The sequence below is a fragment of the Haplochromis burtoni genome, unplaced genomic scaffold, assembly GCF_018398535.1.
Source record: "Haplochromis burtoni strain Fernald_Lab_line unplaced genomic scaffold, NCSU_Asbu1 Contig_20, whole genome shotgun sequence".
NCBI classification, from domain to species: domain Eukaryota; kingdom Metazoa; phylum Chordata; class Actinopteri; order Cichliformes; family Cichlidae; genus Haplochromis; species Haplochromis burtoni.
In genome coordinates this window covers 3,383,192-3,399,962 of record NW_024582381.1, presented here as the reverse complement: position 1 = coordinate 3,399,962, position 16,771 = coordinate 3,383,192, and the positions used below count along the sequence as shown (strand labels likewise).

General features: G+C 39.7%; 1 protein-coding gene across 1 annotated transcript in view; it reads left to right on the top strand.

Moving 5' to 3' along the window:
• Positions 1–14,389, top strand: part of thsd7ba (thrombospondin, type I, domain containing 7Ba) — a gene marked incomplete in the record, with an annotated part of 187,892 nt that extends 173,503 nt beyond the window's left edge. Inside the window, 6 exon segments of the mRNA XM_042218525.1 lie at positions 2,517–2,690; positions 7,762–7,857; positions 8,994–9,076; positions 9,719–9,914; positions 10,212–10,299; positions 10,588–14,389. Of these exon segments, the coding sequence (XP_042074459.1) occupies positions 2,517–2,690; positions 7,762–7,857; positions 8,994–9,076; positions 9,719–9,914; positions 10,212–10,299; positions 10,588–10,669 (719 nt within the window).
• Between the last annotated feature and the right edge of the window lie 2,382 nt (positions 14,390–16,771).

Sequence of the window (16,771 nt, the reverse complement as noted above, 5' to 3'; positions counted from 1 at the left end):
CCCCCGTAAGATTATGAATTACCTTGCATAAATAGCCTGTAGATTTTCTTTACTCATTTCAGTTAACAGCAAAATAGTTAACATAGTTATACAAAATAGCATGTATAATCACCCCCCCCCCAAAGTTCAGCACAAAGTTACGCCCATGTTATTGCTGCATGGTATATACCGATTTCTGAACAACATCTAGCCAGCATAATTTTAAGAAAAGCATTGCTTATTTTAGAAAGACTATGCCAAACCCCATTCTACCTCTATAATAGTACCCTAGTATGGCTCTGTAAACCTGTTGTTTATTGAAAAAACAGCATTGTCTCTGACAAAGAAGTCTGCAAACTGTTGAGAACCTGAAATTTATCATTCATCAAGTAAGTATGAGGGGGAAAAAAACTTTGTGAAAAGTACAGTAACTGGTCTCCCCCATTGCTGGCATCAATTCATCATGAGCATATATTTTTCATCTTTTTTCAAATATAACTGCTTTGTGTCTTCATATCATTTCTGACATTATTGTGATGAAATAATTCTGTATCTTGGACTAATGCTAGCCATAGCTTGTGAACCTGTTCAACTGTATCGAGTTATTTTTTTTAAAGTTATGATTTCTGTCCAATCAAAGAGAAGTTTGTCAGCTGACATTTCAGTCTTAGACAAATCCCATTACTGGACTGCATTACTTTAAAAATGAATATATCTCTGCTTATACCATGTGTATCTACACTAAAGTGTGAGGTGATGTTTTGGAGACTCCAGACTGCATTGTTCAGTACAGTAAATGTCACTGTGTCAGTGTGCTGTTTGCAGTGCACATCACACCACATGTTGGTCACTGTGATGGATAACAATAGCAGAGCACCAGTGTTGGTAGAGTAACTGTCTGTAGCTGTAATGTAGCAAAAAGAAAAACATAAAAATAAGAAGCGATGGTGAATCTTGGCACTGCTGTGTGCTCTACCTCAGCAGCCTAAAATGCAAAAACTTGTTTTAAACGAAATCAATTTATGCAAATTTTCTGGCAGACTTTTTTGAAATTAAGGCATGCTGCAGCTTTTCAACCTTGTTGTCTGTAGTAAATTAACACTGCATGTATTAATTCAAAAGGAAAATGTAAACAACAATATAGTAGACTTCTTGCACGACATGCTGTTAGTTTGTTATTTTGGTGAGGATATTGGGAACCCCTACAATGAACCTTTGTCATGATTTTTTATTGGGTCTGTGCATAGAAAATGATTAAGCTCATTGTTTTAAAAATCACTATAGCAACAGACAGACAGTATATCATTGTTAACTGACATTCAACTCGTGTTTTTTTTATTTAGGCCACAGTGTGAATGTAGAATTTGCCTTAACCAAGAGAGTTACTGGCCAGCTGACAGTTTTGACCTGCTTCACTTGTCACCATCTGCTTTTCCACCCTGCGAGTCTATAATGAAGCATTACTGTCTTTAGGCATATGCTAGCTGAACAAACTCTATAGAATATATTTGATTTTCTCTCTGTTTTTTCTTTTTAAAGAGAGAGTCATTATGGTAAAATCACCACCCCTCAAAAAATGACCTCCTTATGCATGGCTACTTCCATGTATGGCTTTTGCTAATTTGTGCTTTGAAGAGAGCGAGCAGTGCTTGCTTTTGTTCATATGCCTCTCACTCTCCTCTGATCCTCTCCTTGATTCATCACTCAAACCGCCTTTGCTCTGAGTCTTGGCCCGGGATCAGGAGTGTTTGATGGCAAGAGCAGATGTGTGTGTATATGTTCATGTAAGTGTTGATGTGATGGTGGCAGACGCAGAGTAGGGGCCAGAGGAGGAGTTGTTGACATGCTTGTGATGGGTGTGTGTGTGTGTGTTTGCTGTATACTGTAGCTATTGCTACAGCATGTTTCCAGGGTTCTAGCAGCATGAGTGAAGAGCTGATAGACTGTATCCATATAAAGACGAAAGATAATGAGATGTTCCAATCCACAGACAGTTACTAATGGGTGTTCAGGGCAAAGAATTGGAGGGTTGTTCTGGCTGAGTAGCTGAGGCTGTGGGTGATATTATCACTACAATGTGACCCTATCAAGATATACAAAAGATATTTGTGTTTGACATTCAAAAACCAAACAGACTTTATCCTTTAAAAATTTTCCAAACTAAACCAAATGAATTTTCCATCTCCTTTGAGACACATTTCAGTATTGGGTTTTACCTTTACAGTCCAGCTTGGAGTTATAGCTTGTATTGTATAATTTATAACTCTGGTTGGTCTATTACTTCTGAATACCCACTGGGCTGTCTGAGTAATTTGTTTGTGCATTTGTTACATTATCAGCCGCAGATGTGTGCTGAAGTTGTTTTCGATCTCTTTTTAATGTTCCAGGAGCTAGCAGGGGAGCCAATAAAACGATCCCTGAAATAGTGTTGGCAAGCTGAATATAAACCACCCGCAAGTATCTGAAAGGAGAGTCTGACAGTGTTATTGACCAAGTTGTGCTATCACTGATGTTTTACTGTCTTTTTTTCCCCTCAGGAGACTGCCATTTGACTGAGTGGTCGTCTTGGAGCTCGTGCCAGTTGACCTGCCTGGAGGGGCGGAGCTTTGAAACCACCGGTCGCCAAGCGCGCTCCAGAGCCGTGATTATTCAAGACATGGAGAATCAGGACAGCTGCCCTCATCAAGTCTTTGAGACCCAGCCCTGTAAAGGTACTCGGGATGCCATGCATTTTCCATGCAAAGTCATACCAGCATCAGGTCGCCAGTGTCAGGCAAAAGACGACTTTCTTCTTTCTTCCTGACAGTGACTGTTGACCAAAATGCACAATAATTGATCAGTTAAATGCACCAAATACTAGCAGTTTGGTAACAACTACTTTGTAAAGGATTGAGCTAAGAACATTCAGAACAGCTGCCATATATCACCAATGCTTCCCTCTCCACAGCAGCTCATGTGTGCATTAATGGGTCATTTAAATGGACAAATTCCTTGTTACTTCTGCATCAGAACAACTGATCACAGAGTCTCTCAAACAGCTGATGAATTTACACTGGTCAGTGAAAATTAATTAATTAATACTGCAGAAATATGTTCTTTCCACTACAAATACTGTTAAAAAATAATATTGTGCTATAGTGTCGTATAAAACTCCAACTCCAGATTTTGAAGTTTGCTCTCAAATCCTTTTTCCCTCCTTTTCTTAGGGGTGACCTAAATATTTGTGGCTAAATTCTCAGGTTTGTGCTGCAGTTCAGCTGAGTGCCTGGTGTTGGTTTGATGTGTTGGAAAGGTGTTGTGCCTCCAGCCTCCTCCGTTTAATGAGCATGTTGCAATCTCTCTTTTCAGGACTAAACAGACAAAGTCAGCATTTTCTCTAGCAATTACAGAGCTCATGATCGCCACACCTAAAAATAGAGTAAATATTCTCAATTAGCATTAGCAAGGTAATAAAGACTGTCCGCCCTGAGAAAATAAGTCATTTGTGCCAGCTTCTGTTACATCCTATTGTTTTATTGTTTTGATAGTTAGACCTCTAGCAGCTGTGCAAATAAGTGGATGTTTACATTAATATCATAACTTTTAAACCTGGGAAGTCAGATTTTGTAGGGAGTGACGCAACTCTCGAGCTAAGGGCGTTCCCCTGGTAAAGTCGGAAAAGCAAACAACAACCGGATTTGTTTTGCTTTAGCAAGGTGGAGCCAGTCATGCAACACTAGCAACACAGTGCAGGGCTTTAAAAAAAAATTATTTAACACCATTGAGATTCTATTCTATCTTCATAGATAGAATCTGATCAATTCTCTGCATATGGCTTATTTAGTAAGTAGCAAAGTATCAAACAGTTGCAGCTCAGATTAAAATGTTTTACGGTTTTACTGATCTTTGTGCTCATAGCAGCAATCCTGGATCTTTGAGTCTGGGTTGCTGGGGCTCCTCTGACTTTCCAAGTTGAAAATCTCACTTGAAATGGCTTTCCTGTTTAAAATCTTAACTGGTAACTCAGTTAAACTGATAACTCAGATTCAAATGGAATGCACTAATAGAGAGGAGCCATCCTTAATAGTGCCATCTACGCCCAGACCTCTGGATGTGAACACAGGAGCCCCACCCACCTTCTGTCTGTGAGCGGCAGCCAATCACAAGAAGGTTGGCTTCCCGCTTTTGAACCATAAACTCTACAAAGTTACTCTAGAATACTGCAAGGAAATAAATATGGAGCTGGAAATGAGCATATACTGTAGGCTCCTTTTAATTAATGGTCTCCTAGTCAAAAGTTGTGTGTGTTTGTGCTTCCACCACCACCCTACCTCCCAGCATGTTGCGCTACAGTATGTCTGTGTTGCTTTAACAGCTGGTGTCTATGGTCCTTAAATAGGCATTAAAAAGCAGTTATTGCAGGTTTTAAACTGTAACCAAGAAGCTGAAAAACATGCCCCCGAACCTTTGAACCACTCAAGCTGTTTCTCTTTCACTGGCTTTCAAGTTGACCTTTATTGTCTTCATAAATCTACAGATAAATAAATAAATGTAAGAGAAGATTAACACCATGGCGACATGGAAGGTCATCATTTACTGTGAGAAAAACTGCTTTTTTTCCTTCTGCACACAGTGAATCTGTTACAATTTTCAACACTCGGTATTAAAAACAAAAGCTTCTTATCCCTGAAATGGATCAATGACATGAATATTGCCTACTGTTAAACATTCAGTAAACTTTATGTCTTCTCATAAAAGACAGACAGATTTTTATATGATTCTGTATGTGTGACAGAACTCTTATAGGCCTTTCTGTTCAAGGTAAAAGGCTAAAAGGTGATACTACAAATGGTTTCTAAATGGGTATCTGTGCTGTAGATGGCAGTCTGGTGATTGTAATTGCAAAGTTCTCATTGAGACTGTGTCATGGGAGGTTAGCACTTCAAAATTACAAATTGCAACAAAAAGGCTGTGATTAAACAGTCAGCATTTGAACCATAGAAGGGTCATAAATGTTATTCCACTTATCCAATATTTGATGAAACATGGAGGTCAATGCATTTGACTGATTATTGATTCACAAATTGGAGATATGTGTGTTTCACAAGAGACCTTTGTGACTTAGCTCTGAGTTTGAGTTAAACTGTTAGCAGTCGGACGTACCGCCCACGGGACATTGGATGGTTTAGGGGACTAATAGGACTGCTAAGGGGTTAATGTATATTTATATATAATATATGTGTACATATATATAAAAAACCTGGACAAAGCTGGACTGAATGATAGCACAGAGGCACTAATCATGGCAGCACACGAACAAGCCCAAAGCACAAGATCCATAAAAGCTGGTCACACCAGGTGCAGGCTGCGTGAAGATGCCTGTGAGATAACCCTGCTCATAGCAGCAGGGTGCAATAGAATAGAATAGAATGTCCCTTTATTGTCATTGTACATGTAAAATGAATTTGTGGGTGCTCCACACCAGCTGTCCTAAAATAAAATATAATTAGCAGACAGCAGGAATTAAATAGCAAACAGGAGAAATATAAACGATCAAGGTGCATATAGACAAAAGAGGAGAAATATATACGAAAACAACAGAAAGGCACACATTAGAGAACAAGATGCTAACAGGCAGGGCATACATGGAATGCTATAACCAAGTGTCTGGCATAGTATTAAGGAACATCTGTGCCAAGTATGACCTGGAAGTCCTGAGGTGAAAACAGGATACGCCCCCTAGGGTGGTTGAGAATGAACAAGCTAGGATCAAGTTTCCAGGCCTGGTAGAGGATAGAAGACCGAAGGATAAAGACTCCCCACATCACCGATTTTATATATATATACATAACTACCAGAAGGCAACATTGCAGACATAGAGGACAGTTACAAGTACCTGGGGATCCCGCAGGTGAATGGGAACCATGAAGAGGCTGCTAGAAAGGCTGCAACCACCAAGTACCTGCAGAGGGTCAGGCAAGTCCTGAGGAGTCAGCTGAATGGTAAGAACAAGATGAAGAGGCCGCTAGAAAGGCTGCAACCACCAAGTACCTGCAGAGGGTCAGGCAAGTCCTGAGGAGTCAGCTGAATGGTAAGAACAAGATCCGGGCCATCAACACGTACGCCCTGCCCGTGATCAGGTACCCTGCTGGGGTAATAGGCTGGCCAAAGGAGGAGATAGAAGCCACTGACATAAAGACAAGAAAGCTCCTTACCATGCATGGAGGGTTTCACCCCAAGTCCAGCACCCTGAGGCTGTACGCTAAGCGGAAGGAAGGGGGCCGGGGACTGGTGAGTGTCAGCACCACAGTCCAGGATGAGACAACGAACATCCAAGAATACATTGGGAAGATGGCCCCAACTGACCGAGTGCTCAGTGAATACCTCAGGCAGCAGAAACCCAAGAAAGAGGAGGGAGACGAGGAACCATCATGGAAGGACAGGCCCCTGCACGGTATGTACCACCGGCAGATAGAGGAGGTGGCTGATATCCAGAAATCCTACCAGTGGCTGGACAAAGCTGGACTGAAAGACAGCACAGAGGCACTAATCATGGCAGCACAAGAACAAGCTCTGAGACAAGATCCATAGAGGCTGGGGTCTATCACACCAGGCAAGACCCCAGGTGCAGGCTGTGTAAAGATGCCCCAGAGACAATCCAGCACATAACAGCAGGGTGCAAGATGCTAGCAGGCAAGGCATACATGGAACGCCATAACCAAGTGGCCGGCATAGTGTACAGGAACATCTGTGCCGAGTATAACCTGGAAGTCCCGAGGTCAAAATGGGAGATGCCCCCAAGGGTGGTGGAGAATGACCGAGCTAAGATCCTGTGGGACTTCCAGATACAGACGGACAAAATGGTGGTGGCTAACCAACCGGACATAGTGGTGGTAGACAAACAGAAGAAGACGGCCGTAGTGATCGATGTAGCGGTTCCGAATGACAGCAATATCAGGAAGAAGGAACACGAGAAGCTGGAGAAATACCAAGGGCTCAGAGAAGAGCTCGAGAGGATGTGGAGGGTGAAGGTAACGGTGGTCCCCGTGGTAATCGGAGCACTAGGTGCGGTGACTCCCAAGCTAGGCGAGTGGCTCCAGCAGATCCCGGGAATAACATCGGAGATCTCTGTCCAGAAGAGCGCAGTCCTGGGAACAGCTAAGATACTGCGCAGGACCCTCAAGCTCCCAGGCCTCTGGTAGAGGACCCGAGCTTGAAGGATAAACCGCCCGCAGGGGCGTGCTGGGTGTATATATATATATATATACATATATATTATCTACAAATTATTTTGCCTCTTGATTGTTTTTCTATTAATTAGCTGTTTTTGAAACCATAACAGGGTAACTGTGGGCTACAGCGAATATATAAATTGTCCTAACCTTGTTCTTTATTTCCTTTCCTTTAGTGTTTTTAATCGTTTGTCCCATATTTTAGCACTGCACATTTTCTTTAATACATGACGCTCAAGTGCCTTTCACTGTTTCTCTCTTCAAATCCATTTTTACCCTGTAGCTTCCTCTGGGAAAATATGAGCTTTCCTGCAAAAAAACAAACAAAAAATGGCATTTTTCAGACATTTCCAACCAATTTTGAGATCATTTTCACCACCTTTGTCTCACAGCACACTGCATCAGTTACAAAGGTGCATTTTCTTCCCATACTAAAACCGTAATATGTCTTACCATAATGAAGTTGCAGAAAGGAGTGGTAGTTAACGTCAATCTTGGCCTGACGACAGGTCTGCTTGGCCAACACAAACTGCTAATGAGCGTCGTCTCTGCCTCTCTGCTGTTGCAACAGGAGGAAAATGCCACAGTTACCAGTGGAGGACAGGAGGATGGAGCAACAACGAGAGAACAGTATGGTGTCAGCGCTCAGACGGCGTCAATGTTACAGGTGAACAGTCGTTGGGTCTTCTGGCCACCTTAGATGGGTCAAACAGAATTGCTCCTGGGAAAACGCAGACATGTTCTTGTATAAATATAAATCATATTAATGCAGGCTGCAGCTAAAAGTGCCCCAGTTCTGTTTTTGTTCCCCCATGCTGAACTGAATCATTTTTCAATTCAGTCTGGATCACACGGATATGTGCTACAATATCAGATAATTTGATCGCTCAAAAAGAAATTTGTAAGCGTTGCCATGACAGTAAGTGAATCTGCTTTCATTCATCTAAGAAAGCTATTACACTGGTAATATTAGCAGAGGTGGCTTTAGCAGGTGGTTCAGAAATAAATTTAGATCACGATTTTCTTGTTGGTTCACGAGATAATTGGAAACGAGACGTTGGAAAAGATCTGAGAAGGCTCGATACAAAATCGGATACGATGTCTTTTTGCCTTTGTTAATCATTTGAGTTTATGATAATATACTGTCCATGGGTTACATCCTGTAACAATTATGATTAGCTATTTTACCCCCTCTCAAAAACATCTGATAGTACTTCACAGTCTTCCATTGGAACACATGTTTCTTTCACATGCGTATAAATACACACTCAGAGAAAAAGCATGGCTTTAGTATAGAGTTCTAGTTGAATTTAACACCTTATTTGATCTACCTAGTCTCAGTGGAGCCTCCATTGATTTCTGCCTCTTAACATAAGTAATCAATAAGCCAGACTCTGAGCTGCAAGGCTTTCAATCCATATAAATATAAACGTGCATTTGTATTTGTGGGAAGTAAAGCAGGCGTAGAGAACGAGAACAAAGGTAATGGTATTGGGGGAATGAAAGCTTTAGGCGAGCTTGATGTGCTGTAAATAGTGGTTGAATGTGATCTTATCACTGCTAGGAAGTGTTTTGGCAAATATGAGCCCAGAAGGAATAACCTCCCTCTGCAAAGAAGGCAACAACCTCAGGCATTACTCTTTGATATTTTGACATGCAATTTTCCATGTTGGAATTAAAATGTTCACAGACTGATGGGGGGCTCTGATAGGCAACTAAGCCCATTAATCTGATGTGACAGTACATTAATTTAGCAATCAATAGGTAAAGGAACAGAAATAAGAACACACTGTCTTTCTCCAGGGGGATGTTTCCCACAAAAAAGGCCCACCACGCTAAGACACTGTCATCCTCCGTGCACAAAACCGTTCTCACACTGCACGCCGGTAAGACCATTGCACTTTGATCAGGCAGCTGTGATCTCTGTAATTCTCACTGTTTTTCTTTCTTTTTTTTGCCGTTTTATTTTTATTTTTTTGCTGCCCCCACGTTTTCGGTGGGGAGTTAAATGGATTTTGACAGATGACATTTTTAATTTGGCAGAACAGGCCATTAAAGAATAATCAGATTAATACCAATGAACGTGGGCTCCATGTCAGTTAGAGACTACACCTATGAGGTGGGGGGACTGCACACAAGCAGCATGAAAATGACAAATAATAGATTTAGCTTGAAGTTTTACTGCCCCTTAGAGTACCCCCGTGTTACTGCACCCACAAATGCAACGCTGTGAAATCACGTGTTGCATTTGTTTCAGGGTGCCTGTTTTTAGCCTGACGGGGCGCATTCTTATCCGTTTCCAGATCCGGGAAGCGGTGTAATCTACCCCCCGACGAGAACAATTTAGTGCTGGAAAAAGTAAACCTGTGTTTAGAGTGAGAAATATTTTGTTGAGTAAAACAGAACGGTCCAAATACGTGGCAGCCCATTTGTCAGCAGTGCTTTGCAGTAATTGGAAAGCAACAACTGCAGTCATCGTCAGCTCGCTGTAAATGATGTTCTTCTGGGCTTCTTTCCCCCTCATGCAGAGTGGAGTGTGTGGGTGTGAGAAGGGTTACACTGAGGTGATGACCACTCACGGTTTCTTGGACTACTGCACCAGAACTCCGGGGTTGGACAACAATAAGAAAGCAGATGTGAAAACTAACTCTGGCAGATTAAAACCTGGGCCGTCTAAGGCCAAAGACCGCTACAACGAGTGGACCCTACGACCTGTTGGCCCAGGTACTGAAATGGAAATCATGTGTGCAGACCAACCAGTACTGCTACGACCTTTGAACCTAACTTTGTTGCTCACCGGGACGGGGGAGGAATTTAGGTCCATGTTTTTACACGAATTCATTATATATTACAAGAAAGACAATGTTCAATAGACTTTAAATGCCTAAAACTGTAGTCAGGACTAGCCCTACTTATTTATTCTGAGCAGTGAGGAAAAAGTTCTAAAAGATATTCATAAAATAGATGTAGACTTACATATATTTAAAACTTTCTATTAAAAACTGCTTTCTGATTGCACAGATGGAAGAGTAAAGCTGTGGGTTTACGCCGTGACTGCTGTTGGATTCATCTTAATACTCTTCATTATAGCGTTATCGTTCCTGGTCTGGTATGTACCGTTTTCTACTCGGTGTTCAGTCTCAGAAACAAAAGATTCATTGTGGTTTGTGCGCATTCTGTATGAGAATGGAGAACATCAAGAAGGAAAGCAAGTGTCTTTCCTTGGACAGAACCCTGCCAAGTATGAGTTATAGTCTACTCTATACTTTGTCTGCTGTGTTGCTGTTATCAGATAATGGAATTCTTTGTAAGGACTGAAATCAAGTTGGGCTGCCTTGTGCTACTAAGCCACATGAACTCTTAGCTTTTCTTTCTTGTCTGTCCTTTTTTTTTTCAGTAAGCCATCCAAAACCACTAAGACGTCTCCCCCACCGCAGAAGCCCTTGACCCTGGCCTATGATGGTGACATGGATATGTAACCAGGCTGCTATACCTCACAAGGACACGCTCGGCATCAGACAGCCTGCTGCCTGTGTTCAGATTGTTAGGAAGCACATCCGTCACTTACTGTTTGCTCGGTTTTTGCAATGTCTCAAATAGATCAGCGAATAACAACGATCACACATGATTTGCTGCTGAAGGGTAACAAATCTCGCTAGAGCCACTCGCTTCCTCAGAGAAGAGGAACCAGAGCTGATCAAAGTGAAAAAATGAGACATGGACCTCTAGTTTCTTTTCTTTTTTTAATGCTTGCAACATGAACACACAGTTGAAGCACTATTTAAAACCTGCGAAAGAAGATGAATGCACAGCTGTTGCTCTTGGAGGGTTTTTTTTGTTTTCTTTTTTGTGTGTGTCAAGTATCCGAGGGACATCCTGGTTGACTCGTCAGCAGTCGCTCGTGATATTCAAAGACCCACAGAGGTGGGAGTATTTGACTTTGTCTCATCAGTGGTGGATCTTTGTGAAAGGAAACGTCTCAAGCCTTTTGAGTAAACTAAACAGCCTTTTTTTGAATTTTCGACAATAAACACGATGGTCTATGCACTACGTTAGTGCTGATTCCGTTTTCCTTTCCGATGACTTTTCTAGTGTTTTAATTGTAATGCAAGTTTTTGCTGTCAGATTGTGTTTTGTTGATGATGCCATATGTTGTGTATATGTGAAAACCAAATGCAGGCTTGCCTTGAGTTTAACGATACAATGATGCAGTAATTTCTCCTCCCTTATTTTCCCTGGATTCTCGACCACTGAGGACAAAAATGAGTAAGTAAGTCAGAGCGGAGTAATTTGTACAAAACCAAAAAACGTCCGAGTATTTTGGTGACGAGTGCGGTATCGCACATAATGCAAATTACAGTATGTAATACCAGTATGATAAAGACCATACCTCATATGCAGTGCTTAAAAGTTATTAGACCACCTGCCATTAAAAGAATAATAAGAATAATAAGAATAAATAAGTATTTATTAGGCAAATATAAAAAAAATTCATATTTTTAGATTAAAAAAATCAGAAATTAATGAAGCATAATATTCAACCACTAAAACTAATTTCTCTGTTCAGGAACACAAGGAAATAACTGTAATTTGACATTTTTATCAAAAAATAACAAGCAGTTTGGGGTCTTTTTTTATTGGTTTTTTTTTAACTAAATGTGAAAATTCGTGGATATCAATGATAATTATTTGTCAGCATATAACAAGTTTGCGCATACAGGTCGATTTAACTGTTACAGAAACATCAAATATTATTCTGGTAATTACCGTTACTGTGTAATTAAGCCAGTTGTGGTATGAACCTTTCTATGGGTTGTGGTCTAATAAATGTGTTAAGCACTTTTTCACTAAATGCAAAGCAAGAAAGGACTAAGCATCAAAACATACCGGAGCATAGAGAGGACGAATTATCCACTGGATTACACACAGTGCTTTAACAGAGCAGATGCGCTTTATTTATTTAAAAATTGTCATATTTTAGTGCTTTATTTTTCATCCAAATACAAGGTCTTTTTTTGTTGTTGTTGTTTTTGTACCATGAGTACAGGGCTGAAGACATAAAAGATAGCAAATACCAAATATTTATGAGCACATAATTTAATAATCCGGCAGCTTCTTATTTATTTTCTTATTCTAGTCTTATTTTCTAGCCCTGTCTTTTTTAAAAAATATATATTTCCACTCATAGCATCTTGGTAGATTCGAGACTTTTCACCTTCCTTTTGTGCAATATTCACACAGCCCAGTGGAGAATGAAGTTCCTGGTATTGGCTAATTTTGGCTCTGATCAGAGTTTATGCTGTTTCTCGTTCTGCCAAGACTACTCCTCCTGAATGTATTTTATCGGGAACTCTTTAATCTTAACGGTTGTGCAAATACGGTTGTTACGTGACTGTATTCCAACAGCTGATTGTATGTAGGCATGCTAGATCCATTTTGGCAGAACGTTCTCCAAGTGGCCTTTGCAAAGATTCTGTTTTACAATTTACCGAACATTTCAGAATCGTTTAATTTAGACAGTGTTTCTAATATTTGGCCGATAAAGTGACACAAAGGAACATGTGGAAAATGATGACAAGGATAACGAATAAAAGTAAAGTGAAACCCCTTTCTGAAAACATGACATACTAATTATTTACTGTATTTAAAAGAAAAAAACAGCCTGATTTGATGAGACATCTCTCTGGTTATGTCCCAAAACACTAAAAGTATGTTCACCCATTGTTTACAGCATCATGCTGCTTGTGTTTTTATTGTGTGTACATGGAGAGCTGGACAAAAATGCAAATAAATTGTGAAACCATGTGAAATCAATGCACTGCTTTCTTTCCTCTTTGGTGCACCTTTTTAAATATTTTTTTGAGGGATGCTTTTGTTCTCCTGTGATCTCCATCGGCTCCTTGACTATCGAGTCCTGATAAATTCTAATTACTGATACAGGCTCAGAGGCAAAGCCTAGAATATATAAGCTGCTGATAAGATTCATCTTGCCCTCCAGTCAGATTCCCAGTCTGATAGTCCCACAGGATGCACGCAGGTTGCGAAGGAAACAGTGTTTAAATCTTTTGTCTCATCTAATTCATTTATTTAAGACTGTCACTTTTGTTTAAGAGAAGGTTGAATTCAAATGCTTGTGTCACGGCCATCTGATCTGTGGCAAAGATGTGGGCCGATCTTGTCATGTTCTATTCATCTCATTTTAGTAGCTTTCAAGACATATTTGCACATTTCAGTGGTTGCTTGTGAGCGGAATGAAAATGGCTAGTTTAATTAATTTTATTTATCTATCATATGAAAGCTGGCTGATTCTAATAAAATGCTGTATCCTGCAGTTTGTCAGGGCAGAGCAGAGCTTAATGAATGTTTAGCATCATCAGTGCTTAATGCTTTAAAATAATGAGCATTATAATGCTTTTTATCATTTATTACTAATGTATTATGTGTGAATCTGCAGCCCAGAGGAGTGAAGCAGTTCTTAGAGATATCTAGTTTCTGATATGTTCAGCCTCTCTAAAATAAGTCTGTTAATGTTTTTTCCAGGGAAAAAAAGTCTTTTTAGGGTTTTATGAATGTATTAGGAATCGTCGGCCAGCAGACATTGAAACAAGAAGCCAGTTTCATTCAGATCGTGTTCATTACAGGTCTCTTGACCACCAGTATTCTCCATGCCTTTAGGATAATCCCATCAAGGTTTATATCAGGATCAGGATTTAATTGCATGAGACTCCTCTACAGTCAGTTTTAATCACCAGTGCTGCTGAAGCTGATAAATTATGACATTTCTTGAAGACTTAATACAAGGGCAGCTATCTTTGACTTCACTAAGTTATTTAGTTCGTAAGTTTAGGGGTTGGGGATGTTGGAGCTACTCCAAAACTACTACTGCCTGATTCAGCTGTTTCACTGAAACTAACAATTAATCACTTACATTGTATAGATTTGTCTCGAGTGTGTTTTCAACCATGCTTTAATGTAGTGGCAGCAGAAAGTTAATGTTTTCACTTAACCCATGAAGATGTACCACTCCGTGTCCATCTACCTGCTACACTATGCTTTAGAACAAGAGTTATCAACATCACCTATGAACATTATCTGGATGCTCATTGTAAAGTTGCAACTGTGTAATAAACCAACTGTTTATTAATTAGTAAACATCCAGCCATCTACTGGTATCTGTTTTCTTCCACATATCCAACGCAGGGTCAGTGTTAGGCTGGATCTCAGCTGCTGTGCCTCTCAAATAATTATTAACTGAAGGTAAATTGACAACTGATTAACCATTTATTATTATTATTATTATTATTATTATTATTATTATTATTATTATTATTATTATTATTATTATTATTTAATAATAGGGGTATTAAAGTGTACCCCTATGTTGTAGTGTGGTGTTTAATGTCAAAGCAAATGATTCAGTGAACAACCAAGTAAAAAGTTTCTCTACATTCCCCTAACTCAAAAGTGCATTTTATCCAGTACTTATAACTAAGTGAATGGCAAACTAAAGATTTCTTCTTTTTAGAGCCAATATATAAATCCTTGCACGGTAACACATTCAAGTGAAATGGTGAACACAAAAATGTCAGTGTTGTCATTGCGAACATGTTATTACTGACATTGCTATTTAGCTCAAAGGACCATTAAAAGCTAGATTGAAGAGATGAGCGGCTGACACTCTTTTTAACTATAACCTGGCATCGCGTGCTTCCGATTGTATGGTGGTTAACACGTTCACTTGGCAAGTGAAAGGTCGAGTCCTGCCAGAGAAACAAATTCCCTTTGGGGTTGGAAGGGCATCCAGCTTTCAGCGTAAAACCCTGCCAGATCAAAAATGTGGAGCTACCTGCTGTGGTAACCCCTTTGTTGCAAGGGAGCAGCTGAAGGAAGCTTTTATCACAGAGTACAAAATGCACAATAGTGTGTGTCTTGCTGGGCCTTCTAGGGATAGAAAGACAGAGAAAGTGAGACAGACTAATAAATATTTGGTGCTGAATTTGACAGTTAGGCAGACTGGGTATCTAATTAATCAAGAAGGAGAAGAGAAGGACTTCATGCCAGTCCACCCACTAATCTTCTGACTTCCATTTTTGGTGATTACATGAGCCAGCACACTGAGATCTTAGAGGGTGCAAAGGTGGAACACGGAGAACTGTGAGGTCAAAAAGATGAGCTGGTGCAAGCTTATGTAATTAATAAAAATCCTGGTTTCCACATGGAGTCTCTGAAATAAGGACAAATTGTTGTTATAAGGTCAGTGCTTTTCATTTTTGTCTGACAGCATTATTTAGTTCAAGATGAAATTTTAATCTTCCACAATGTTTTAAAAAAAATAAAAAAAGGATGCAAGACTTTCTTTTATGATCAACTGGAAAAATTTTGAAGTACTGATTTAAATTCACCTCAGTCAGTGTTTAGAGGTAAATGATGTCAAGTAAACCCAGTGAAATGCAATGATTTCTTGGTACATTTGCAAACTGAGACACACAAACCAACAAAGTGATTAGGCTATGTGTGTTGGTAGGTGAAGGCACGATGCTCTCTGAGGAGCCAAGGTTGTAAAATATCACTGCTAAAATGAAACGATTACGTCATAAATGTTGCACTTTCTATCCTAGATCTCATTCATCTCACTACTGCAGCAGCACAGAAAGAAAAATCAACAAACTGACAATAAACACGCTTCTAATCTCATGCACAGTTATTATACTTGTGCTGAAGATGTGCCAATTATCCAACCTGAATTCATAAACAAACCTTTTAAACTTCTACTAATTGATCACAACTAATACAAGACGATAAAAGAACCGAGGATATTAGCTGTGTTAGCGAGTGCACTTACACAACGCTTGCTTACACAACGCCTATCCTTGTGTTGTGTAAGTGACACAATGATGTAAGTGACTCAACTGACACAATAAAGAAGGGCTTCTTTATTATTTTCTAATAAAAGGATTTATTTTATTAGAAATCAAGTCGGTGCTTCTATCTTTCTTGACAAGTTGTTGATCTTAGCCTTGTTTAACTCATTTGTCTTGTTTTCCTATTTAAACACTCTTCATTTGAAGCCAGAGATGAAAAGGCATTTTTGTTGTCTTGTGACAGAGCTACGGTTTACAGGTGCTTTTTAAGGCCTAAAATAAAAGATTTTTTCCAAAGACTATGTGGCAGGTGAAGTGCTGCTTTCATCATCCATTTAATAATGACAGTAATAATATGGTCTACAAATGTTGGGATGGGTTGGGAGGATCCTAGCAACAGAATCTGCTGGGAAAGACTGTTCCACCATTTTTTTAATTTTTATTTTATTTTTTTACATTCCACAAAAACTTTAATAAGAAATAATCAGACTGATCGAATCATCCAACAGAGTCAAATTACTCTGATAAATTTTCTGCAACACAATATGCAATAAACTACACCACAAAAGCATGTTCTTCTTTGTCATATCAATCTGTACTTGAGCATATTCCCAATCAGCTTCATCAATATCTGCATACCTATAAATCTGTCCAAGGCCAAATATTTTTAATCAGTTTCATTTCAAACTATATTCTTTCCCAGCTATAGTGTGAGTCTCA